Genomic DNA, 26,823 nt, shown 5'->3' with positions numbered 1-26,823 from the left:
TTTGGCAATGAATTTTGGCCTGAAATGGATTTGCACATGGGAAAATCTTAAAAATTAACAAAAAAAAATGTTTAGAAAATATATCCACCAAAATATACGATTAATTCAATGATTTTATATAAAATTTTATTACATTAGTTGGGTATCCATTGTTTTTTATCAGATTTTGAAAGAGTTTATCGATTTGTATTTTGGATAAATAAATATTACTACATATTCTTTTAATTCTGTTCATTTCATTAAAAGTGGTATTTAAATAGATGCTCCTGGAAACATTAGAATTCCAAGTAACTAGTTTATTAATATTAAAATTAAAATCATTTCTTTTATCGTATAAATCAACAAAGCAGATATTTTCAACTTTCATAATACCCAAATCCAAAAAATTGAAATTAATATTATCATCATGATTACGAAGTAAGATTAATTCCTCAGGGTATATATCACTCAATAAAACAGTAAAATCTTGGAAATTAAAGATAATTAAGTCATCAATATATCTAAAAACAAATTTAATACTCAGAGTAAAATTTTTTTCATAATAATGCAAAAATAAGTTAGCTAAGAGAGATGAATAATTAAATCCCTGTGGTATTCCATTAATTTGAAGAAAGATATCCCTTCCATTGTAAAGATAATTACTAAAAAGACAAAAATTAATCAGAATTTCCCAATAATCAAAATCGCAACAAAGGATATTTTTAAAATCATGGTAATAATTCAAAAGGACATCTTTTAGTTTAGAAAGGGGAATGCTATTGAAAAGATCCTGGAAATCAAAAGTCGCAATAGAATTAATTTTATTATGTTTAATGAAATCTAAAATCGGTTGATTATTAGTGATTATCCAAGAGAAACCTTCTTTAGTAATATAGTTAATAATCTTATTTAAGTAGTTAGAGAAAATGGTGCCAGGTTTAGTTAAATAAGTATTAGACCCACATGTGATAGTTCTAAATTTTACTGGAATTTTATGAAATTTAGGACTGATAATTAAGTAAGGAAATTGTATATTGCTAATTTTAATTTTTAATCTCTTGTAAAAAGCTAAAATTTTTTTAATGGCAATATTATTATTGAAATTACTAAGTTCAAAATTTTTACTATTTTTTAATTCCGTATTTAAAAGTTCAGCATAGAATTTTTTACAGAATATAGCATAATTATTGTTAGCTTTGTCTAGGGAGTAATTACAAAATTTTTTTGAAGTTGCTTAATTGATTGAACAATATTAGAAAAATTTGTTGAATTGTTATTCTTATTTAAATTATCCTTATTATTGAAAATAAAGTTTTTAAAGTAATAATAAACTTCCCATTTCCATTCTGTTAGCATACCTAAAGGTAAAGAGAATCTATTTGATATCTTTAAACAAAAACTATTGAGATCATTAAGAAAGTATTTTAGAATCTTATTGATTGATATATGGTAAATGGGTCTAAATTTTGTGCCTTTTATCATTAAATTTCTAAGTTCCAAGTTTTCTATAATATTTAAATTACCAGTGATAATATGTTTATGATGTTTATCAACAAAATCAAAATATTTATCCTCCTCACAGTGACATTCATAATCGGATATATTAATACTCCCTAAATTTTTGCTTATATCATTATAGTTAAAAATGGTTCTACCAAGTGATTTGTTATATTTAAAACTTTTAATAATGTTAAAATCTTTTAATGGAAATAAAGCTTTAAAATTTTCAAAAATGTTGTGAAATTTGATCTTATCGAAAATAGGATTTTGAAAGTTAATAACGAAATATAAATTATCTAAACTTTTCTTATTATTAGGCAAAATTTTGCTCATTTTGGCTTTTATAAGATCGAAACAAAGAATTTAGAAATGTAAATTAATGAAAGAAAAGTTAATAATAAGATCGCAGAACTTATATGTTTTATAATTCTTAAGGGAGAAGACAAAATCTTTAATTGGTTTAATACTATATTGTTTATTAAAGTCTTTTTCCATATTAGAAAGAAATTTTATATTTAATTTGTCACTATTAAAAGAGTTTCTATTACTTCTTGAACCCCGTTTACCTCGATTTGTACGCTTATCTTTAATATGAAAAAGTGAATAAGTTGATGAGTTATTGTAGTTAATCTGTGTATGTTGGAAGGTATCGTTTAGCCCATACGGCAGAATTGTTTTGTATAGAAGCATGTAGTAATTTTCTTTCTGTAGTCTTAAATCTAAATCCTCTATAATATCTAAGATATTAATTTTGACTCTGTTAAATTTATGTACTCTAAAATGATTCAATTCCAGGTTATTGATAGCCTTATTACTGTTAATATCAGAACGGTGTTGCTTAATTCGAATGTTAAGTGAGTTACTAGTTTGTCCAACATATTTCATATTACAGAAACTACAGGTTAACATATAAATAACATTTTTAATTTTACAAAAAGATTTGGAGCTAACGTTATAAGGAACAGTATGTTTTTTGTCAATATTAGGGCAAGTTTTGCATCTTTTATCATCACACGCTTTATAGGAAGGTAAAGTTTCGGGAATAGAATGCAATTCAAAAAATCGTTTGCTTTCGCTTTTGCTTTCAGAGTAGCAGGATGTCGATCCGAAGTTCCCCTCTGATTTAGACTCTCCGTACCGGGTACAACATGAAGAATAATTTAAATATTGAACACATTTTTTACCAGGCGCTAAATTGTGATAATTGTTTAATTCCATAAAAATAGGCTCAAAGAGCAACATCCTAAACACACGTAACGTCCTAAAGACTGGAAATAAAAACGAAAACAGAAGGAGAATGAAAGAAAGTTAATAGTAGATAATATTAAGCGCTAAAGCTGCATATGTTACTTATTGTTTTTCTTAACTTTCTTAGTGTTTTCTTGTATTTATTTATTTATTATATATATATAGTATTTAATATAGTCGAAGCGGCGTGAAGGTGTTACTTATCAAAAATGAGAACATCAAGGGTCGCAAGGAATGAAACAAGCTATATCTCCCTGACAAATTACAGTAGAAGAAAGCACATGTGAGAAATGTCAAAACAATTTTAATTGGAGGTTGAAGCGTGAATCCTAATAACCGTCTTTCAATTCCTTTTTTTTTAATACTGCAATTAAGCCTGTCAGCTATATGAAGAGCTGTCTTTATGAAACATCCTTTACATATACAGTTTAAACAAAAATGCGTACTTTATAATCTAGCTGCGAAGTTAAGAAAAATTGAGCTTATCTTGATTGTTTGTAATTTGAATTATTTCGGTACCGTTTGTAATTTTGCATAGTTTCTGTTACCTCTTCACAGCTGAAGTATATTGAAAAAAATATTGTACAGTTCCGAATTACTATTTAACTGTCATAAGGCATAATAAGATAAATCATTTGTAATGTTTTCATCATTGCACTCATAAATCATTTGTACACACAAAGAGATATCAATTATACTACCAGGGGCTTAATAATTTTAGGTACACATACCTCTGTTTTTAACTGAGTAAAAGAATAGAATATTTGAAACGTTGATTTGCACCTAAAGTAGGAACAAACAGGCTTATATTATGGTCAAATGAAATACAATGATGAATAAGTTCAATAATTATTTAGGAAAAGACATAAACTTAAAAAAATGTCTCATCAAAGGACAATTCAATACTGCATTAAATCTCAGTTTCAAAACTATTTTAATCATACAAATCACGCAAAATAAATAATTATTGAAAATAATCTAACTTTAATTTAATAAAAGTATCTAACTACTTGGGGGTAAAATATATAAAAAATGTTTAAATTCATGTACTCTCACATAACACTCATGTAGTCTAACATAACACTTATATAAAATGACACATAAAAATAGTAATCAATAAAATTAAATACTCACAATACTATGAGATTTGACTTGAATGACGCTGTCATATATTTCGCCATATATATGCGGATCTACATGTTCTTGATTGTATTATTTTTACATATTAAGTAAATATATAATTTAAAAGCTACATACAGATCACAGTGCTATTAAGTCAAAAGAAAAAAAGTATTTTCAGAATAGCTAAATTACATAATATTTAAAATTGCGTATTCGTGTACATGCATTTGGCGACATTTTTCGAAAATCACTTCTGTTGATGTGGAATTCTACTCAAATAATTTACATTTTCTGCATCTCTTGGAACGTCCACAAATGTTTCAATGAGGGTAAAACAATAAATTGTCTAATAGCGTGTGTGATAAGAAGCTCACTTATGAGAAGAGTTGAAGTGCAGCCCCAATTTCAATGAACATGCTTGTTAACAGGTATAAAAGTACGATTTTAGTAATAGTATATTAAATAGTATAATTATTATTAACATTGATTATTAGGTTTATCTATTAACACTTTTAAAAGTGCGTGTTTATTAAATGGTCGACAATTTATTAATATGTTAAAAATTAGGCGTACATTAAGATGCAGAAAATTTATTTACAGTTTTAAAAATATGCGTTGAGAAACAGTTAGTATTTTAAAAAGTACGCGTTTAGTGAAATGTATAAAAAATTATTAACAGTTAAAAAACACCTGTCTATTGACGGGTAGAAAATTTATTAACAGGTTTAAAATTATGCGTTTATTAATGCGGAAAAAAAATTATCCACAGTTTTAAAAATATTCGTTTAGTAACAGGTCAGAAGTTTATTAGCATTTTTAAAATAATGTGTTTAGTAACGGATAGGGAACGTTTTAACAATTTTAAAACCACCGCATCTATTAACGGTTGGAAAATGTATTAATATTTTTTTAAAAAAGGCATCTATTAACAGGTATAAAAGTTAAGTATAACCTTGCCTCTTGAAAGATAGTTTCATCGTCCCACCAAGAGTTCAGTTTGAAAAGATAGTTTGCAATTCTGTTGTGTATTCGAACAAATAGGGTCTGAAGACTCGTTAACATGGTGTGCTGATTTATTCGATCGTCCCCTGAAATAAAATCGATTGACAAAATACGAGGAAGGGAGACAATGCCGTTACAAAATTTTAAAGCATATTCGTAAAAAAAAAATGAAAATGTATATTTTAACAATGAATTCATTGACGAAACTTACCACCTTCAAAGCATTGAGACATGACTTCAAAAGGGCAAAACGTTGCATTGACATCTTGATTCTTTGGCATCAATGTTCCAAATAATGTGTATTGTGTTCTCAGTCTACCTTCAGAAAAAAAATATTCGTAAAATTAATTTAAACAAAAAAAAAAAAAAACAATTTATAGATTTTTTATTAAAAATTTATATTTTACAAGATGCGATAAAATCCCGTATATGAATTCAGATATGCACACGAAAACTTGATTAGTAAGTTTTTCGAGGATAAATATATTTCACTAATAAGGTTTTCGTTCGCATCTCCCGATTAGCATATTTTTGTGAATTTTTGGGAGCGTTCTTGAGAATGTCCATTAGTGGAAGTTAATACAGAATTGCAAATTTCATTTCAAATTTTTTAAAATATAAATCATTCTTGTCTACGTCTTTCGTTTAACTTGTATTAATAATTTGTTTATGTATTTTACTGTGACGGTGATTATTTTTGTTTTGAGTATCTGGCAATTTTGCTGCCTAATTAGTTTGTTTATGTTCTACATGGCTCCATGTACCTTCTGTGTGTTAAGTAAGAAATAAATCAAATCTTTCTTCGTGAAAGAATGATTCCGTTTGTTCTCGAAACAGAATGGAAAAAAACAGTTGCTAACTTAAACAAATGCCGCGTTTCAACAGCTAATCAGGATCTATACCGACGACAACGTTGTTTGTAGTTATCCGATCACTTGTTTATTCTGTTAATAGTTCTTGAAACGTTTTTCTACAAACCTAAATAAAAGTAATTGGCGATGGAAATGGGCTACAGGTGGCGTAGAGCCAGAACTCTCTACCTAAGGCAGCACTTCGCATGCTTTCTTCATTAGCGTGTAGAGATTCATAGAAGAAGGAAGTACGTTAGTTTCTGTCTTGATTTTCAAAAAAAACTTTTAAGTTAAGAAACTATATGGAACTGAAAAGTACATTCAATAAATAGTTTTAAAAGAAAGCGTCGTGGTAATTTAAAAAAACAAAAAATATTTTTGACAATTAAATACAAATAAGTATTAAGAGAGGGGAAAATATCGTAGTACATTCCTGTACAACTGTGAGAAGCCGGGATAGCCTGGTTGGTAGGGCACTGGGCCCATGTCCAAGAGTTCGTGGGTTCGATCCTCGCCGGCCGAAGTCTCCCCGTGTAGTACACGGTGACTGATGCACGTTAAATCTGTCGAGTGGCAAAGTGCTCCATGTTCCCATAACAAGTCAATACCTCTGGGAGTACTCATCCAGAAGTTTCCTTGTCTTCTGGATTGATTCAAAATTACAAGACGGCGGAGTTGAGCATTAGTAGTCGTAAACCCAAAATTGGGACGTCTGTTCAACGACGGATATAAAATATACAACTGTGAAGACGAGGAGAGGAAAGGAGGGAGGGTCAAGACATGGAACCGGTCTTCTCCCCAGATTGTATATGGTAACTGGAATAAAAAATATTAAAAAGAATTAAGAATAAGCAAAAATACAAATTGCTTCAATATGCTTAATTGTCAAGGCCAATTTTTTTTTCTAAGTTTCTAAAACAGTAATAAATTTTAAAAAAAATAGTTAGATTTTACAGATTTCAATCATATAATAAGTATCTGTTAACTATGAATTAGCTGCTCTCTTAAAATCTAATGGTTAACTACTTCAAGTAGATATTTTCGCTAGGATGTCTCAATTAAGTTGGTTGACTCGATCTCGGAAATTTTTTTTTCTCCAATGCCCACTTGGAGAATGACCTAGATCATACTGGCACCTGAAGGGCATATTTGTTGACCACTCTTTCAGGGGCACCATATTAGGTGGGCCAACGTTGTTCCCACAGTAAGGACAAATAGCACAGAGAAGGAAAGATTATCCATGCCTTGCCCGGGATTCAAACCCAGAACCTTTCTGATGCAAGGTTCCGTAATCCCTACATAGGCCGGTCGGCTCGATCTCGGAAATAGATTGCTTTAAATTTTCATTTCGAAATTTCTTTTGATACTCATTTGTGATGTTTAGTTTGCTTTCTTGTTGTTTACCTGTTCCATCGTTTGTCCTAAGTCGATAAGATGCATCATCACTATTGTCGTAAACATTCGAAGCATCGATGAATGAGGTTTTCTTATTGATTATTCCCCTTTTATCTAAAAAAACAGAATGTCTTGAGATTACGACATAAAAAAAAATAAAACTCAATATCCTCCTGCTATTCAAGCTTTAAATTATGGTAGAAAATAAGACTTTTAATTAGAAATGTACACATTTCTAAATGAAAGAAGATTGTGACATTAGGTCACAGCCTAATTTTCTAAATATCCTGTTTTTTTTAATCAATAATACTAATTCTTTTGACTTAATTTATAATTTTGTAATACATTTTTTTATTTCATCATCTTTCTTTAGCCCCTTAAGCGGTAGCGCAATTTGGACATTCTCCCCCTAAAATTCCTTACCAGCTCCTTGAAGAGCCCCTTTCTTTCGAGAACATACCACCCTTTTTTTCTGAGAATTCCACTGGTTGTCGGCATCTTTCATCTCCGCGTGTATGTTGTGTTTCTCAACCGTAACTTTTAACGTATAATCAATTTTTCGTCTCAACTCGTGATTTTTAGATAATTTAACTTTAACTTGCACAACATGCACTACAACTTCAACTTTAAGTTTTTGTATCTTATAAAAAGGAAGAGCGCGAAAGACGAGAGGCTTTTCGATAATTTGATGGTCAAAGAATTTGCTGCCCTCCGCTTAACGGAGTTTTGATATTTTTGCTCCCACCTCCCTAAGGTGGAGAAGCTTTTTGGAAGAATGGCTTCCTTGCGACATCTTTATTTGTTGTATTGTTCTCTGTAACTAACTCATCTACCGCCATGCTGTCCAGCTGCTGTCCTTTTCATTGTCTCGGATTAATGCCTACTAAAGAATTTTCCTGATAAATCTCCAGCTTTTAAGATGATCCGCTGACCAACTACCGCCAGTGATGGAAATCCTTCACAGTCATTTTCTAACTCCTGTTCCAGTTATCACTAGTTACCACAATTTTAGGATGTGCCATTGATGATTCCTTACATGATGTGCCTCAACATGATGATTTGTTTAACATGTTTTTCTCCAATAAAACAACAATGATTTTTTTCAAAAAAAGAACTGGACTAATTCATTTTCACTAGCCAAGGATTTTTCTGTTTGTTTCATCCTAAACTCAGGTAGCTTCTATGGATAAGAAGGTATGTTTTTTTGAATATACTTGTTATCTTCTGGAACTTGTTTTTTGAAGAAGAAAAATTACTATTCCTCATGGGTCATAAATGTTTTGCGTCACCACTTCAAAAATGTACTAACTATATGTTTCACCCGGCCATTAATTTTTTAGTTTTTTTTTCTTTCTAAATTGTTATCATTTTTGCAACTTTTCATTTTTATTCTATACCCAACCGTAACAGGGCAAAGATAAAACTCATAAATGCGTTAAAATATTTTTTGAAAAATTCAATTAATTTTTTTAAAATTAAAATTTAACTTTTTTAATTATTACGTAAAAACGATGCATTTTAGATTTGAGCAGTTTCTGTGCACATTTTAGGATATTTCTATGATGTATTTCTTCGCATTTTGTCATGGAACAAAACTCAGAGGACTCAAGTAATAAAATAGTGACACGCCGTAAAACTGTCCAAATAAAGGTTACTCAAATCAAACTTCTCACCTTTCTCATAATTTTTCACGGTCATTAAAAACTCCGACCCACGAGTGTACACAAATCCAATAAAATTTTACGAAGACAATCACTTTTTAAGAGCATACAAACACAATTTTTTTTTTACACAATATTATTTTTTTAAGTGATAAAATTGTACCAAATGGTGTACAATATATCGGACGCTGAGTCTCTGGAGTTTAAGAAATATAGCCTAATGAAAGATTAAAGAAAGAATGTTTTAAGTGACAGTTTTGAAACAAATGAGATTTCTCGTTGGAAGATCTTTATTTAGGCAGAATTAACTGTATGAACTATACTATACTATACTATCTATGCTATACTAATTACAGTGGTGGCCAAAAGTGTGGACATTTTTTGAAAGTTTCATGTTTTTCAACTTTGTGTGCTTGTAGAATATACTAATTTTCACTTAAATACAAACGTTCATCTATATCAAATTGAAGGTAATTTAATGTAAAATTTAATAATGAATACAGTATTACAAAAAAAGTTATGCAACTAATAGTAAGATCTATCTTAGATTTGCATTTTTTTAAAGTGATACTTACACAATCAATACTTAGTAGGATAACCCTTAATTTTTAAGACAGCTTCACAGCGTTTTTTCATCGAGTGAACGAGTGTTTGGAGTTCATTTTTCGTAATCACATGGTGCCAAGAATCAATTATAGCTTCAATAAGTTGTCTTTTATTGGATGGACGGTTTTTTCGTACAAGAATTTTCAAACGTCGCCCCAAATTTTCAATTGGATTAAGATCAGGACTGTTTCCTGGCCATGGTAATATATCTATGCCTTTATTTTGAAACCATGCTTTGCATACTTTTGCTGTGTGGCATGGAGCTGAATTCTGCTGAAAAATAAATGGTGCGTTGTTGGGGAAGAGATCCCTGATGGAAGGTATCAATTTTGGTTTCAGGGCAGTTTCGATGTATTTTTTGGCATTCAGGATGCCATCAATCACTTGAATTTAGCCTACACCATCTGCAGACATACATGCCCAAATCATGACATTTGTTGGGTTTTTTGTAGTTGCTTCAATGCAATCAGGATGAAGTGCTTCACTTACTCTACGTCTCGCGTATTTTCTACCATCACTACCAAACAGCGATATTTTACTCTCATCGCTCCAGATTACTTGCTTTCATTGATTTTCTGGCCATTTGATGTGTTCTTTTGCCCATTTAACTCGTTTTTCGCTTTGCTTTTGATTTAAATACGGTTTTTTCCTTAGAATTCTAGCTTGTAGTCCAAATTCTGATAACCTTCTTCTTATTGTTCTTGAACTTGCTGCAATACCCGCTGCATTCATTTCACATCTAATGGCATCTGATGAAATTTTTCTATCTTGAAGGCATAGCCGTTTAATTTTTCTATCGGCATTAGCAATTGTGCATTTGTTTCGGCCTGATTTGGCTTTATTTTCCACTGATTTCGTTTTTTCATAACGTAAACAGAACTTTCGTACACCAGAACAAGTCACTGAACCACTAACTTGTCTTGCAATTTCAGCATAAGAAAGGCCATTTTCTCTCGATATGACAATTCGTCTTCTTTTTGTAGATGTCCAATTAGTTTTTCTTGCTGATGACATTGTTTAAAATTAGTTTAATTAAAAAAAGGACTTTAAATATTCAAAAACAGCAATACTCTATTTAATTGTGCTAGTATGCATCATTCCGCAAAATATTTCCACAACAATAACTCTTTTATCATCCAAATAACCTAAACTATAGTTACAAACATTTGATTGGTCTTAAGAACAGTGTTTGTGATTGGCTAGTACGCTTTTATTACGAAACACGTCCTTATTCAAAACGATTTGGGTTTGTTTGTTCTACTAAAATGAGCATAAATTTTTTTGTAATATAGATATTTTAATTCTGTTTTTGTTATTAAAATCTACATTGAATTACCTTCAATTTGACATCTAAACGTTTGTATTTAAGTGAAAATTAATATATTCTGCAAAAGCACACAAATTTGAAAAACATGAAACTTTCAAAAAATGTCCACACTTTTGGCCACCACTGTATATCATTCAGCAGATAAAAATACTAACTTAAGTGTTTTTGAAGTGGATGAATTTTACATGTGCAAGAAACAGTCGACGAATAATCCCTCTTTAAAGAAGACCAAGAGTGGGAACGTTCGAACAGTTTTACTAACTCTAATGGTTTTATACATTTCAACTTGAGTATAATAAATGAAGGTAAGATAGATAATTTATTTCCTATGATAGACTCTGAAGCTAATTTACTCAAATTAACTAACAACCATTCAGCTCTTCAACAATCGCGTCACATAGAACCACTTCAACTGTAATAATATAAATTGAAGCTCGTACAGTTTTGCTCCCTAACATTTTAAAGTCTCATTAACTGAAAAAGAAACGATGCTTTCTATGTAAGTTTGTGCTATTTAAATATCACAAATGAATTGAATCAAGCAATGGAATAAATCATGCATAAAAATTATAATTGTGGAACTTAAATGATGTCCCGAAACTAACACAAGGATTTTAATTAAGTAGAAAATTAATTTTTTAATTGTTGGCGACCAGAAAAAGAAAACAGTTGATAGTTAAAAAAATGCAGCACTACAATTGGGTATACTATAGCCTACGTCACAGGTTGTGTTGTTCCTACTAAATTTAACCCATGAACGGCATTTTCTGCGAGCCTAACTTCAAGCCACAAATAAACAAACGAAGTGTTCGATCGTTTAAATAGCTGCTCGCCAGATTTTATTGCATTAAAAGAAAAGTTATTGAAACTAAATACAACTAAATAAACAACAACAACTAAAACAAATAACAACAACTACTAATAACAATAACTAAATAAACAACAACTAAATTCCATTCGTTTAGCATTGCGTCATATGTTGTTCCTACTAAATCGAAGTAGTTGTGTTTTTTTCATATTATACCCAATTGAGAATCAACGCGTTGTCGAATGAAACAATCCAATTATTGCGTGCGACATTTTTTGGTTTATCAGAATTGTCTTCCTAGATCACGTGATTTACCACCAATGGAGTTCTTTCTTTGGGGGTTATTTTAAGTACGTCAACAAGTTGACATCCATCTGTGCGTTGAATGAGTAAATTCAATTTTGCATCAACGAAATTATGCAAAATGGTCATGGAAAATTTCAACAAAAGAGTGCACAGGTGAAATTCCATACATAACCCTATCCTATGTCATAAATGTTTCAACTAAAAATTATATATAATTGGGTACACGTACTTCAACAAAAAGATCACGGATACCCACACATGTGACTTATGACGTCAGGGCCAACTCGTCATTTATAAGCAAAATGACATATTAAAGCTGAGCTAAGTTTCTCCACATAAGTTAGAATGCTAATTAACACGAAGTTTATTAAATACAACGCCGTATCGCCCTTCAAATGTGCTGAAATATAATTCTTTCTCGCCTACTTCTTTTATTTAACTTAGATTTATTATTTGTTTACATATTTTATTGTATATTTTGTTGTAACCATATATTTTTGTTTTGTGTACCTGGCCACTTAAAGCATAGTTTGTTTACGCGGCTTCGTGCCTGTCTTTGTGTTAAGTAATAAATATATAGTGAAAGATTTTAAATATTTGTAACGTCTATGGAAAGAATAGTTGTAAAGAATAGTCTAACGTAAACAAATGCCACGTTTCATACCCACACTACGTCACTTGCAAGTACCCAATTGAAAAAAAAAAACTGTGTTTTTCTATTTAATTTAAACCTTGTTAAAATTTTGTGACACCCTTTGGGAAAAAAAATTGCTCACGAAGTGGAACAAGTTTGCACCTCTAAATAAATCAAGGACACTTATTACATAACATCATTCTTAAGTTTTAATTTAAATTGTGGTTAAAAAAAACTGTAATATTAATAAACACGCATAACTGTCCGGACCGTCACTCCATCAGCATTTTTGAAATATACTGCTTAAAATTCTATATTGATTTTTTCCGACAAAATGATGTCAGTACGAATCTGATATGATGAATTAATGATTCATCATATCAATTAATTAAAAAAGGTCACTTAACATAAAACATTTACCTGTTTTTAAATTCACAGAAAATATCTCTTATTTTATTTTTAAAAAAGTAAAATGGTAGGTAATAAAAATTTAAAAAAAAATGGTAAGCAATAAAATTTAGGAAAAAAAATGGTATGTAATAAAAAAAATTTATAAAGGAAAAATGGTATGTAATAAAGATTTTTTTAAAAAAGGAAAAATGGTATGTAATAAAAAAAATTTTCGAATGAAAAATGGTATGTAATAAACTACTAAGATTCTTATAAGAAATTCTCGCCAACTTAAAAATTAAAATTTCATCCTCAAATCCAAGATGGCGAAGTGATACTTACCGAGATCGCATTTCGGGAATGGAGCAGCTCTTACAAAGTTTTGGCACGTGACATTGATGCGTGAGAAGAAGGGATCAGCAGTAGGATAATCGAATGCGGCAGAACAGCTGGGGTGGGTCGTCCTTTGGGGACCACAACACTTCAGAACGTTGCCATTTTCTGTTTCATGAAACAATAACACGATACTACTGTGAATTTCAGAATAAAGGATTGATTATAAAATATTTCAGATATTCCCTAACAGGTAAATTCTAAGAATATTATTGTAGGACAAGAAAGACGGAAAAGAAAATCATCAGTAAAATCATTCTATAAGTTGCAAAATTAGTACAGGACTATCACTTGCATGATGGTGGATAATTTATAATTAATTATTGTAAAAATGTCATAATTTCACTTTGATGTCACTTTTTAAAAAAATCAAATCCATTAAGGAGTGCAGGAACGTAAAATTTTTGAAAATTTAAGAATCCGATATTGTTGTTCTCTTCCGAAAGTTTTCGCATTAAATATATCCATAGGAGATGATTGTCATTGCCTCAGAGAGGTTGGAATTCTGTCTGTTGGTCCACGGTTTTTTTATATTTCTCTTCTGTTTATAGACATTTTCTTATTTAAATATCATTGATATTCTACTCATGGCAAAGCTTACCTTTAATCATAAAGGCTACGACAGCTTGAGCACATCAGTTTCAATAGTTTCACCAAATAATGCTTTTGATCTCTAAATTTGGCGGTTTTTTAAAATTACAAATAATTCACGTTAAACATACTTAATTCAAACATAATACTTACTAAACAATTGGAAAATCTAAATAAATATTCGTTACTTGCATTTTATCTTCAAGCTCGTACAGTCTTTAGAAACCTTAAAACGTGGGAACAATATTGAAATAAAGAAGTTAGAAATTTCTTGATATTAGTTCTCAATTTAAAATCTGATCCTTGGTTCATCGTCACCATCAAAATTTATCTGCTTACTGCCATTTTATCATCTATTTTGTCATTAAAGTGGCACTTTTTGGTCCTCGGTACATCAGATTTCGTGACTAGACATATTCATTTGAAAATATTAAGCATAGAGGTGAATTATTAAAATAAATCTCTTCATTTTGCTTTAACTTTTTAAATTTATCCAAATCATAACCATTCATTATAAAAATAATTATAATGTAGCATAATATTTAGAAAGACTTGCCTGTCATAACAGGGGTGAGCACAACATCATGTGTTAAGAACTGTCCAAAGAACGTGAATAATGCTGATACACTATTTGAGAAATTACTCTGACTTCCTGATTGCAGAGAAATGTGACGGGGAGAGGGTAAATCTTGACCAGAGACAGATTTTCTCAATCCCTTCATTCCTAAAAGAAATTTAAAAAATGTTAGAGATGTACCGAAAAGTAAACCAATTCTATACCTAACTTGCTTTCGGTTGAAACAAAGAATCATGCCTACCAAGAGTTATAAAATGTTATAGATAAGACGGTGGAAAGAAATTCAGATCGTGTTTGACACCAGCGCCATGAACGAAATCCCTGAATACTTAATTCTTTTACTGAATAGCTATTGAACTAATTCAGCATCAAAGTAAACGATACCAAAATGAATGAGTGAGTCTTCCATACGAGGGTCATTTCTTACTTACAGGGCTCCCAAACTCGCAGGAAATAACAATCAGCCTTTTAAGCTGATGACATCCTAAGAATGACTAAATGTAGCTGTTAAGAAAATCAAACTATTGCAGATGGGTGAGAAAAATGGATGCCACCAAATCTGCGTTATTAATTCTAAGAAAATCTTATAAAAGAAAAATACAAACATCACCTTATTTAGGGAATCAACCCCGATAGTCGACGAAGCCATGGTGTCACACTTACAAATACATTAAACTGGATCGCACATATCTCCAGCATAATTGGGTTGAAGGCGCCTTTCCGGGATTATAGTCAATTCAAGGTCACCCATCGCAGCTGGTCTTAGCAATAAAAAGAACCCTTTATACCTACAGTGTCTGGAGCATCACCAGCGTTGCACATAAAAGAAGACCATGAAAAACAAAATTTTGTGTAGAACCGGGACTCCGTGGTTCATGTGTGAAAGACTTCACATTCATGAGCACATTGCAGTGCTTCCTTATTCAAAGACATTGTGACGCATACATTTTTAAAGAAATATTTGATTTCATCATCAAGTACAGCGTTTTTTCTTGCGGACAGGGTTTTCTCGAATATATTTTGTAAATAATTATGTATATTCCGTAAACAGCTATACAATAAATATTACTTTTTGTAAGTATTCATTTTTAAAACGTTGCTTTTATTTATTCGGGATCACAACTGGGGTACAACCCGTCTGAAGCTGCAAGTCATTATTCATGTCAACTCATTCCCCCCCCCAATTCATATCTACCTTGGCAATTTTTACAACAATTAAATGCGTTGAAGTCAACACCTTTGCTGGTGCACGGATAATAAATTCATATAGGAGGTAAATAACTCAGCACTTGGACTCCATCTGACACAGACAAGCCGAGTCTCATTTCACCTTCCAGCGGAAGAAAAATAACATGTTTCGTTGCTGAGAACCATCCACTTCAAATTGCCTCTCTTCCTCCCTTCCTGTATTTATGATGCGAACTGCGGAACTTCTGCGATGTTGTTAACTGTTTTAATGACTGAAATTCCTGATCAATAGATGCTTTTGAAATAATTAATTTTTGGTAACTAAAGAACTTAAAAAATGTTATTTAGTGCTTTATTGTTGTTAAATTAAAAATTTGTGTTACATTAAATGTTATTATACTGAATTTTTACCGTCTAAGAAATTAGTGAGTGCCAAAAATTTGACTCCAATTATGACGTTGCAATTTTAGGCAGTTATTTTGTATTAATTGTTTAAATTGCATGCGTTGATTGAACATTGTTTTGCATAGTATGAAAAGTAATTATAGCTGTAACCTCCTCCTACAGTGCCATCTTTCATCAGTTTGTTGAACTCAGCAGTTGAGACTAAGATTTCATTCGCTTAAGACTCTTATGCCATCACCTTCCCTTTCTAATTTTGTTAATTGTAAATTTTGTGCTGTGGGTATTTATTTTTAAATAAAATAATTGAAATGTATGGTTTCTTTCCAACACTCCTTACGTAGCAACGAAGTGAATGATTCGTAATGGATGATTTATTATTAACTTGACTGAATCTTAAAACCTGGAAGGGAATATATAAGTCAAGGCTGCCAATGATTAAAATATTTTATAGAGTGGTAGACTATTAAAGCTTTCAGAATTTTCGGTAATTTCTCCAATATTTAAAAAAGAACATTTTTTTCCGATTCTCACCCGATTGACAATCGCCATTTAGGTATCCGTAAAGCAGATTTGTTGTCCACTCCTTCAGGGGCACCCTATTAGGTGGGCCTGCCTTGCTCCCACAGTAAGGACAGATAGTGGGGAGAATGAAAGATCATCCCTGCCTTGCTCAGGATTCGAACCCAGGACTTTTCTGATGTGAAGTTAGCTACCTGGCCACCGCACAGTCCTGTCGGAATTTTAAGAGACCCACTACGACATTTATCACTAAATAAAAAGTAATATTTTAATTACCATGGAATATTAACTATTTAAATAATTACAAAACAGCAATACGGTGTTATGTTTCAAAATAAAGTTTAGTCTGAAAGTTTAGAATCAAACTGTTTCTTCTCTAATTATAGGTCAAATAATCTTTCGAAACTACCGCTTTTTAATTTTTTTATAGGACGTTGCTACTACTGCTTTATACGATAAATTATGTTCTTGATAATCGAGGTCAAATCACAAGGATGGTCAAGTGGACAGATTTCACTGTATAGGGTAGATACTTTAAAATCCATTCAATTTATGATAACCTTATGAAACAGTTTTAAATTATTCCAGATTGTGACCCTCTCTGCTATCAATTTCATATCTTTCTTAATCTTTTTGAAATATTGTTGCATATCATTTCTTGATATAGAAATGATCTTTGTTTGCACTGTAAACAACAACTCGCAACAAATCGTTGACTGAGATGCCAAATAATAATAAAAAAAAACGATAAATAACTACAAACTAAATTTTGCAAATGTTTGACAATTTTTGCTTGCTTTTTAAAAGGTATAGCATGACATAACTACTATAAAGTGGTGAATTATATCAGCCTACGAATTATTTAGAAATAATGGTGGATTAAAATCTACTAAATTGAATTTATTAAACCAAGAATCACAATCCTTAAACTACCACTTTAAAATATTTATTTGCTGTCCAGTGCAAGTTGACATCTCTGTGTTGAAGATGTCTGAGACACGTCAATTATTGTTTTGACATGAGAAACAAATGACATCTCCCAGACGTCTTCGTATCTCAAGGGGTTAATATCTAATGCGTTAATAATATCATAAACATATATATAATATCATAAAAATAGGGAATTCACCTTCATAATTGGCGGGAAGAAGTCTGCTTTGTTCTGTTATGGCTTTTCCCCACGTAGGCTGTCTCAAATTGTTGCATAACCCATCGTAATTTCTGTAATAGGCATGACCACACAGAACTGGTTGATGAAATTGTTTGCATTTTTCTAGAACTTTTTGGGTAGATTGACTGTTCACCAAATGGTATCTTTTGTACCTGGAAAAGAGATTACATTACGCGTGTTATTGTTTAAAACAGTTCTCATTGAAAAATACACGCTAGCCTTCAAAGTTATCGGCAATTGAGTTAACTATAAACTAAACTAAATTGAGTGTCTGACTACGCTGATTAAAGTGAACCACCGGAGTTACCATTTAATCCCCGGGTGTCAAATAAGTTATGTAGGTATTAATTTTTGCAATAGCTGTAAAAACTGTTGTATTATAACCGTCCGATTAAAAAAAAACGTTGAAAAACATTGCGTGAACCTTACTTCAAGTTAGCACTGAATCTGGCATTCATGTACATTTCAAAGGGTTTCTCTCATCAAGCTACTGTTTTTACGCCAATTAATAATACAATCTGAATCAGTCAGCCTTTTTTAAAAATTCACGCTAGTGTCCCTACTTCTCTGCTATGTAGAAAGTGGGGGGGGGATGAAGGTGATAATAATTTTCAATTTAGGATACAATACGTTAAGGTCATGTGTTTTCTGTCTTCAGCGTTGATTTCAAAGGATCACACTAGCATATATGCATCGATGTAAATACATGCATTCTTTATAAACTCGTACATTCAGAAAATAAATAAAGTAGCCCAATAAAATCATTTTGAAAAAATTCGGTACATTTCCGAGCGAAACTAATTCCAAATTTGAATTCCTAAACCCGAATGAGGTGAAATCAAGTATTTGAATAAATGCAACGAAAAATTTGCTCCCCGGTATAATTTTAAAATACCACTTTTGACGTACGGATGGCAACCGTAGATTGTTAATTATCGAGCAACTAAAAGGTGAAAGATTGTTGTCATCTCGCACGCTGCTAAACTTCGGTTGCAAAAGGCACTTTTGCAAAAGGCACGTATGTTCCAGAGATGTGTAAAGATAACTGTATTCGCATTAATAATTTTATAATATTATGATTTTAATATTTATCTGCTTCTGCTTATTAACCCTAATTCGAATCTGTTTTGATTTTCTTTATGTGCGGTGTGTATATTTAATTTAGAAACTAATTTTGTTTTAGAAATTGTTGAGTGAACGCATTCCTTATTTAGTTGTTACTGTAATTTATACCCTAAAATAACTTTATTATTGATTTTAAACAAGCATTTTATCTTCTTGTCATTGCAAGTTTTCGTTACCGAACACTAAAAAGGTGGCAACAGAGTACAGAGGTGGTATTTAGATTGCATCAATCCCTTCCCATGTGGGTATTTATGGGAATGAGATTGCTAATCGGCTTGCCAAGGAAGGGAGTGAACTTGCTACTCCCCCTTCCTCTAAATTACTAGTGTCTGAGGTTCACTCCCTGAAGTTAGCTAGGGTAAATTCAGCGTGGAAGCAACCGCCAGATCATGATTGGCATGCCGCCAAATGCCCCAGGTTATCCCTGCAGTGCACTTGTCCTAGATTTGCACAAACAGCTTTGTCAAGACTTAGAACCGGCCATATAAAGTGTTTGACCTTCAGAGCGAAAGAAAAGTCTTATGACTATTGTCATTGCTCGGCCATCACTACTCCAATCTCATCTTTTGGATTGCATTGGTGCCTCTGTGAGGCAACTGATGAGTGATGGAGACATGGTCTATGACTTGCTGATGCGACATGATCTTCTGGACTGGAGAGAGAGTTACGAAAACATTTCTTTACTAACTGCATGTAAAAAAATTTTCTTTTAGCAGTCAATGTTTTGGAAGATTTTACATTGCAAATCTGTTTGAAAGATACTTCTTGAAGCATTTAGAGGAGGTGTTCTTTTTCATTCATCCACAGATAGAAATTTTGATCTGAACCAGAGAATGATCAATTTCCAGTACAGCACACCCAGATGTATAATTTGTTATGGGAACACGGTTGACTTTGCGTCCCGATAGATTTAACGTGCACCAGTCACCGTTTACTATACGGGGAGTCTTCGGTTGGCTGGATTCGAACTCCCGTTCTTACGAACATGAGTCCAGCACCCTTCCAATCAGACTATCACGGTCCACTTCGACAGTTAAAAATATTATATAACTTATATAAATATATCAATTTTATAGAATAATTTCAAAATTACTGGTATATATGTCAGAAAGAATTTATTAACTTTTTATGCTCATTTCGGTCGATTCTGATTTTGCATATGTTAAAAAGAACATCATTTCTAACAATTTCAAGCATGATTTTTCACACTATGGCAACAGTTTTGCCAAACAAAATCATCCAAAACATTTACTTCCGAAAGAGAGATGGGTTACATAAAAGTTTTCCTTACCCCTATAAATCAAAATATTTTACAGTGTGTAGAAAATTTATCTAGATATTATTTCAGTACTAAAACAATTTTTAAATAGGTAAAGGTTTCAAATTAAAAAAAGACGTCAAATCATTAACAAAATAGAATAAAATAAAAATGGATTAAACATATTTTATTATAATTTTAAAGGAGTTTTTTTCTTTTTTCTTAGATACACAAAGAACTTTTTCGCATCTAAAAAAATTTCGTTCGGCCTGAATAGAGAGCAAAATTTTTGAGACCATATATTTTTTTGTCCTAACTTATCCTGTAAGCAAAATTTCTTAAGAACCATTATTTTAAACCTCAGACAATGCGTGATAGTTGTACTTTTTGATTGTTGTTGTCGTGTCTATGCATACAGTGCTAGTGCAAAGATTAGAGTCCTCCAAAAGTCTTGATAACAAGATTTGCAAGTTCTGGAGCCTGATGGCCATGGAGAATTTCGATCGGGGTGCTCCAAGTTGAAAGAGGGGGCCGACAATGACCTGGCAGTCAAAAACATGGTCTGGAGTTAGTTGCAAATGAGGACAGTACTTGCAGATGGGATAGGATTTTTTATTGGTGCGTGATATCTACCACATACCTTTGAAATGTCCAGTACGTAAACTAGCTATTGCAGAGAAGAGGTTTCTAGGGCAGTTTAGATCCGGGATTGTTGCTTTGCTAAAAAGCTGGTTGTATATCCTTCGCCTGGCGACAGTATTCGCATCTGCACAGGTGACTGCTCGAGGTTGATCTTCGCGTGCTTCCTTTGCAAGGGCATCTACGCATTCATTCCCCTCGATTCCAACATGAGCTGGGATCCACTGGAGAGTGCAACGGATATTTAGTAAATGGAGAAGGGTATTAATTTCTTGCGTTATTGATGTCTTACCGTTATGTATGGCTTCGAGTGCTGATTTTGAGTCTGAGAAAATCACAATTTCTTTTATTGGGTCTTTTAGAGAATGGGAGCGACAATGGGTAAGAGCCTCTTTTATAGCAATTAATTCGCTAGTGAAGTTCGAAGCAATTTGGCCAGTGGGTATTTTGAGTTTGACGTCATTTCCTGAGGGGTAAGTGATGGAGATACCAGCACCACCTCAGTCAATATCTATTACAGTCAATATCAGAGAAACCATCTGTGTAGACTATTACGCTGTTTTCCCTAGAAAGTGAATGAACAGTGTCTTCACCTTTTTGTAATAGTACTCGGGTTGGTTCATTCTTTGAGCATGGTTCTAGACGGCCTGTCTCCGTCAAATTGCAGCGTTGATGATCTCTGAAGCCTTGACCTACCTGTCCAAGTATCAAAAACTCTGCGAGCAATATGATCTCTATTGTGGCTTCTGATTTTGTTGGTGAATTTTAGAGTGGCGAGTTTCCGTCTGTTTTAAAGGGAAACAAGACCGCTTTCAAGTTCGACCTTGATGTTGTTAGTGGAGAACACTGCACCAATGATGATTTTTGATGCTCTATGTTGGACTGAGTCCAAAGTGTCTTTAACAAATTTAGCCGCATGTGCCGAAATGGGGGAGCAATACTCAAGTACTGGCCTGATGACGGTGCAGTAAGTATTTTTTAATGTTGATGATCTCGAGCCCCAGTTTGTGCCACAAAGTTTTCGGTGGACGTTTAATTTCTTTGGACCGTTATTTGCCGTGATTTTAATATGTTTAGTAAATCTCAGTTCTGGGTCTAGGAACACTCCCAGATATTTAGGATTTTCAATGCGTTTTTTGATTGCAAGGAATATTGTGCAAGTTTTGAACTCTTAAAATTTTTTTCCATTCCTAGTGGAAAATTTCCAAGATCAACATCATTTCTTTGAAAGTGAAATGCAAGTATATTTTACGGGGTTTATCTAAATAAAGCTACAACACCCCAAAGTTTTGTTTTGCTTTATTAGTAGTACATCGACCCCTAGTTATGGACAAATTCTCTTTTTCATTGCTTATTTTTCAGAGTTAAGTAAGCGAAAAATTCTGTTTTAGGCGTTTTGTGCCTTAAAAATCTTGGCTACACCACAGCATCATACTTTTTTAAACTTTCTTTTGAAGTCCATTATTAGGACAAGTTGTGTAACCCAGCATTTTCCTGGGCTATTGATGCTTTTACTAGATATAGCCATTCAAACTGTAAAACCTGCATTGTTTTATTTAGCTTATTTCAAAACAGAATCGTCATTTTTAAAAAAAATTAACTGTATCATCTTGTTTGTAAATGTATCTATTTAATACGCGGAAAAGGAAAATCAATGACGTCCCATTTTCATGAAAAAATAACCAAAATTGCATATAAATGCTATATATTAGAAATCCTTCCCTCTTCATTTTTCAGAGAGTGAAGATGTATCTTCCACTTTCAAATAAGCTAAAGTACATTTTATAAGAACTGTAATTGAAAGATAGAACTATGTAAGGAAAAACACTAAGGCGGTAACGCCATGAAAAATCAGAAAAAAACATGTTTTTTTGTAATTTATTTGTATAAAGTACTGTTAGTAATGAAGAATAAAATATTTAAAGGGTATAACTCTGTTATTTATAGCTTATTTTTTGCTCATTTCTTCCTGTCATTTAGTCACAGCTTTCAAATCAAGTTTAGGATATTTAATGGAGCAGGGGAAGTTTTCTCACACAAGATTTCTTCCCTCTTTCCCCATCTTCTGCCAGTGTTAAAATCTTACTGCTTTTTGTTCGAATGTAATGCACTTTGCCTTCACATCACTATTTCTCAGAATATTACACGTTATCAAAAAAAAAAAGGAACCAAAAAAAAAAAAAAAGCAAAATAATGAACTTCATGAAGCTCCAAAAAAATTATCGACTGATTTTTTTAAATTTGATCTCGGCGTGGCGATTTTTTTTAATGCATCTGTTAGTCAGATTTTTCAAGACTCTTAGAACTTTTTATTTGTGATTTTGGTGTTTAAATTGATATAGTTAAAAAGTGTGTGGACATGATATATCTAGAACAATAACCATTTTCCTAGTGGGTAAAATATTTCTTAACTTGTATTTCAAGGAAAACTTCAATTAAATGCAAAAAATTAACACTTCAATATAAGAGCATTAGGGGGACCGCAATCGAGGTGATTTGGATCACCGCAACTGGCTCGGTGACGTCAGGGAGTCACCACTAATGAGGAGCTAGTCACCGAAGTGAGCGGATCGGTAACGGATTTGGATAGTGAGCAATATTTGGCAAGGCACTGGTGATTTTCCTTGTTCGCCATCATACTTATAGCGTCTGGCAATCTAAAGCTTGTTTACTTCTATAGTTTTCTTGTGTTTATTGCGTTTTCTTTTTTCATTTAATTCTTTGCTTACGGTATACCATATTGTACCAGCCTTATCCAAAAGGTTCATTTATCTTCTTTTATTCAAATCTATAAAAGATAGTTTTAGAGAAAAAAAAATTCAACTTCCGAATCAGAAATAATAATTAAACATTACAGAAGTGAATTTTGTTTTATTAATTTTAAATGTTACAAAACAATATGATAAGTTGCAGCTTTCGAAAATTTTTGTCAGTTGAAGTAAATTCGCTGGACTAACTGCTAAAACGCAAGCGTTACCCATTTAAACTTTATGAAAACAACTAAAAACGTCTTCACGCTTGATGAAGCCATAGATAGTTTAGTATTTGACGTTTGTGCGATTTGCGCTTATATTTTTAACTGGTAATCGAATGTGGCTGCAGTTAAAAGTTGCTCATAAAGCTTTGTACTTACATGTTTGATTCATCAGCAATATCTTCTAGACGAATTTGTAATTTTGCATAATATTCAATTTCAGGCATTGTTGTCTGTAACTTATGAACTAAATTACCAGGTGCTACAACTTTTTCTCCATCTGGAATTATATTTTAAATGATTAATGCGCTGCGTTAAATAAGAAGCAGAACGGTGGACGAAAAAAACAATTGAAAAATGCTGAATGACGGATTTATATGTACAAAGATGAATGTTTGAAGGATGCCCAGTGAAGTGCTTCGAAGGGGGATGACCATTGTACTTATAGTTGTATGTTAGGTGTACTAACTACCAAAGCACCTATTTAATCACAATAAATAAAGCATCCCTGCTGTCAATAGAATTTGGCGAATATTTATGGAAACGGAAGGGATAATGAATAAGACCTCTTTCTGCTTCAGAACCTCTCCATGATTCTCCGAATCGTTTCATTTCTTCTGAGGGGTATAAGAAATTAGTTTTTTTTGTTCCTATAATTCGAAGTTTTTAGTTTATTTGCTAGTGACTACAACTACTGGCATATTTTCTCTCCCCCAAACGCTCCTATAAATAACAAAAATATTTTGCCTAAAATTGTGTTAGAAGATGGCAAAGCTTTTTTTAAGCAAATAATTTATAAGCTTTCTTGCGAGAGCACCTAAAACCTTTCACGCAATTCTTGCTTAATTTGTTGCGAAATATTTTTTATCATTTACACGTGTTTGGAGGGAAAATAATGCGCAGAGAAAAAAAATCTCTCTATGTTAAAATATCATAATCTTTAGTTCTTCACCGAGAAATTACAATGGAATGAACAGAAGGATAAAGAATTTAACATTCGAGAATTATTGACTATTTAAAAATATAGTAAAAAATGCCATGTGAGTTAATCTACTTCCCGCTCGAATTCAACTATTGAAATGCAATTAGATTTATTTATGAATTTAACTAGACTTTTTTTTTTTTAAATTCCAATTTGTTTGAAAATTATTACAATGAATATGCTTTTCACTAGAATTTTCCCTTTGTATTAGATATTGCCTGTTCCATTGATCGTTAGACTTTGACCAGCCATTGCCGGGATCGAACCCTGGTTCACTTCATTGGAAACCGAACGCTCTATCCCCTGAGCCATCGCGGCTCCCTCGCTTGAATTGTAAAAGTCTCGTTAATAAATTTAATTATTTCTTTTAACATATTGAGTCATATAATTTGCATTCTCTAGATTCAAGTACGGAAATATTGACTTTTCAGGGGAAAAAAACAATGGTGAATGAAAGCTTGGGCTGGTGAGCGGAGCTACTTTATAAGTTTTAAAAAACAAATTTGCGATGATAAACAGAAGAAGAAAAAAAAACGATCCTTTCATTTCGGCGTTTGGGGCAAAGCGCTACTAACCGATTCATCGATTCTGTCGTATTCTAGGAGGTCCTAAATATCTTTGAAGTTGTAGTATGTACGATCCTTTCAAACGAATTTTTAGTATATTAGTAATAATGGAGCAATAAAAAAGTGGTACAAAAGTACCGATGTGTATTTACTTGACCTCCTTTAGAGGACATTTTTATCTAAAAACAACATTTATCAGAGTATAAAGAGAAAAATAATACCTGTAATGAATAAGATTAATGATGAGATCAACGTAGCAATCCGACAGAAACTGAAATAATAAAGCAAGGTTTCTGTTATAGCATCAAGAATAACCAACAACGTTACAATCTTTAAATGAAATTAAGGAAAAAAATTTCTGAATTTGTACTCTGTTCCGACAGGTTCACCACCACATGCTAGCAATCTATGTATAATAATTTCGAACTTTCAGAATAAATTATCAGACATGAAAGACTTGCTTTGCATGGAATACTGTCTTCAAGTAACTCTCCTCATCCCAGAGAGTCGGGGACCACCCTCTAACATTATACCCAAATTACCCAGTCAGAACGACAACTTTAACTTCATTGGTGCAGAGTGCTCAGTTCGTCTAGGGCAGTGGGGATAGTTATCCGAAATGCTTAGAGAGAACACAGTCGCTTAAGAAAAAAGCGGTTATCGGACTCAAATTCTTATTATTATCAATAAAATCGATATCTAACAACTTATTGAACTCGCAAGTTGAACAATCTTTGGCACTTTTAAAAAAGGATGCATTGAGTTTAAAAAGGCACTCGTCTATTTTGAGGTCATTATAAGGGGTGTTATTTCTGACAAACCAGGGAACCCCAGTGATTCGTCTTAGGATTTTGTGTTAGAAGACCCTGAGTCTCTTTCTTTGTGCATTTGTAAGCGTCCTCCAGGCCGGGGATGCATAGCGGAGGATCGGTCTGATGCACATAGGATAAATGTGCCTTTTCGTGATTAATATTTTATCTCGATCAAAAAGCATTCGATTGCAAATTTTTTTAACTTAAAGTGGTAGCTAACAATGGGAAATATCCACTTTCTTCATGTAGGCAGTTTTTTCTTCACTACAAAGTGTTGAATATACGAATTATCAACGGGTAATGAGTTCATTAAATAAAAGCATTCATATATAACGAAACATTAAGAAATATACATTGAAATGAAACATTAAAAAATAGTCACATACCTTACACATGAGAAACGCATCATATTCAACTGTTTTGTCCAAATGATACCTTTAACAGAAAACTATGAATCCTTCTGATTTCAAAACAGTTTCAAATTAAATGCTGTCGTGAGCATTTAAACAGTACAATGCAAACTTTAGCACTGAATTAAAATGCACGCGTCATTTGGTGCACTTTCCTTCGAAATAAAATTAATGATCTAAATAAGAGTCGTGAATAATTACAGTCGTGATGCTCATTACATACAGTATTTCATTGTTTCTTTTAACGCTCCTCAAAATAGAATTTTATGATGTGCAACGTTCTACTAAAATGAAATGTGTAAAATAAACCTGATTTAAGTAATTTAGAAATTTTACTATTTTATGAAACTTTAAAAGGTTAAGAAAAATTTCAATAGGTATTTT

The 26,823-nt window shown here is 32.2% G+C and overlaps 1 protein-coding gene across 1 annotated transcript in view; it reads right to left on the bottom strand.

Annotated features, from left to right (window-relative positions):
- The window catches only part of LOC107456874 (peroxidase), a 44,047-nt gene extending 17,461 nt beyond the window's left edge, over positions 1-26,586 (bottom strand). The window contains exons 1-9 of the mRNA XM_087152541.1: positions 26,416-26,586; positions 25,439-25,488; positions 23,829-23,949; positions 17,632-17,825; positions 14,370-14,537; positions 13,172-13,330; positions 7,107-7,211; positions 5,063-5,170; positions 4,802-4,937 (exon numbers count right to left, since the gene is read on the bottom strand). Of these exons, the coding sequence (XP_087008667.1) occupies positions 4,802-4,937; positions 5,063-5,170; positions 7,107-7,211; positions 13,172-13,330; positions 14,370-14,537; positions 17,632-17,825; positions 23,829-23,949; positions 25,439-25,488; positions 26,416-26,438 (1,064 nt within the window). The 5' untranslated portion in view covers positions 26,439-26,586. The remainder of the gene's footprint in view (positions 1-4,801; positions 4,938-5,062; positions 5,171-7,106; positions 7,212-13,171; positions 13,331-14,369; positions 14,538-17,631; positions 17,826-23,828; positions 23,950-25,438; positions 25,489-26,415) is intronic.
- Positions 26,587-26,823: the final 237 nt, after the last annotated feature.

This window comes from Parasteatoda tepidariorum, chromosome 9, assembly GCF_982258835.1.
Source record: "Parasteatoda tepidariorum strain Cologne lab strain chromosome 9, Ptep-v5.0, whole genome shotgun sequence".
Taxonomy (NCBI): domain Eukaryota; kingdom Metazoa; phylum Arthropoda; class Arachnida; order Araneae; family Theridiidae; genus Parasteatoda; species Parasteatoda tepidariorum.
This window is presented reverse-complemented; position numbering and strand designations above follow the sequence as displayed.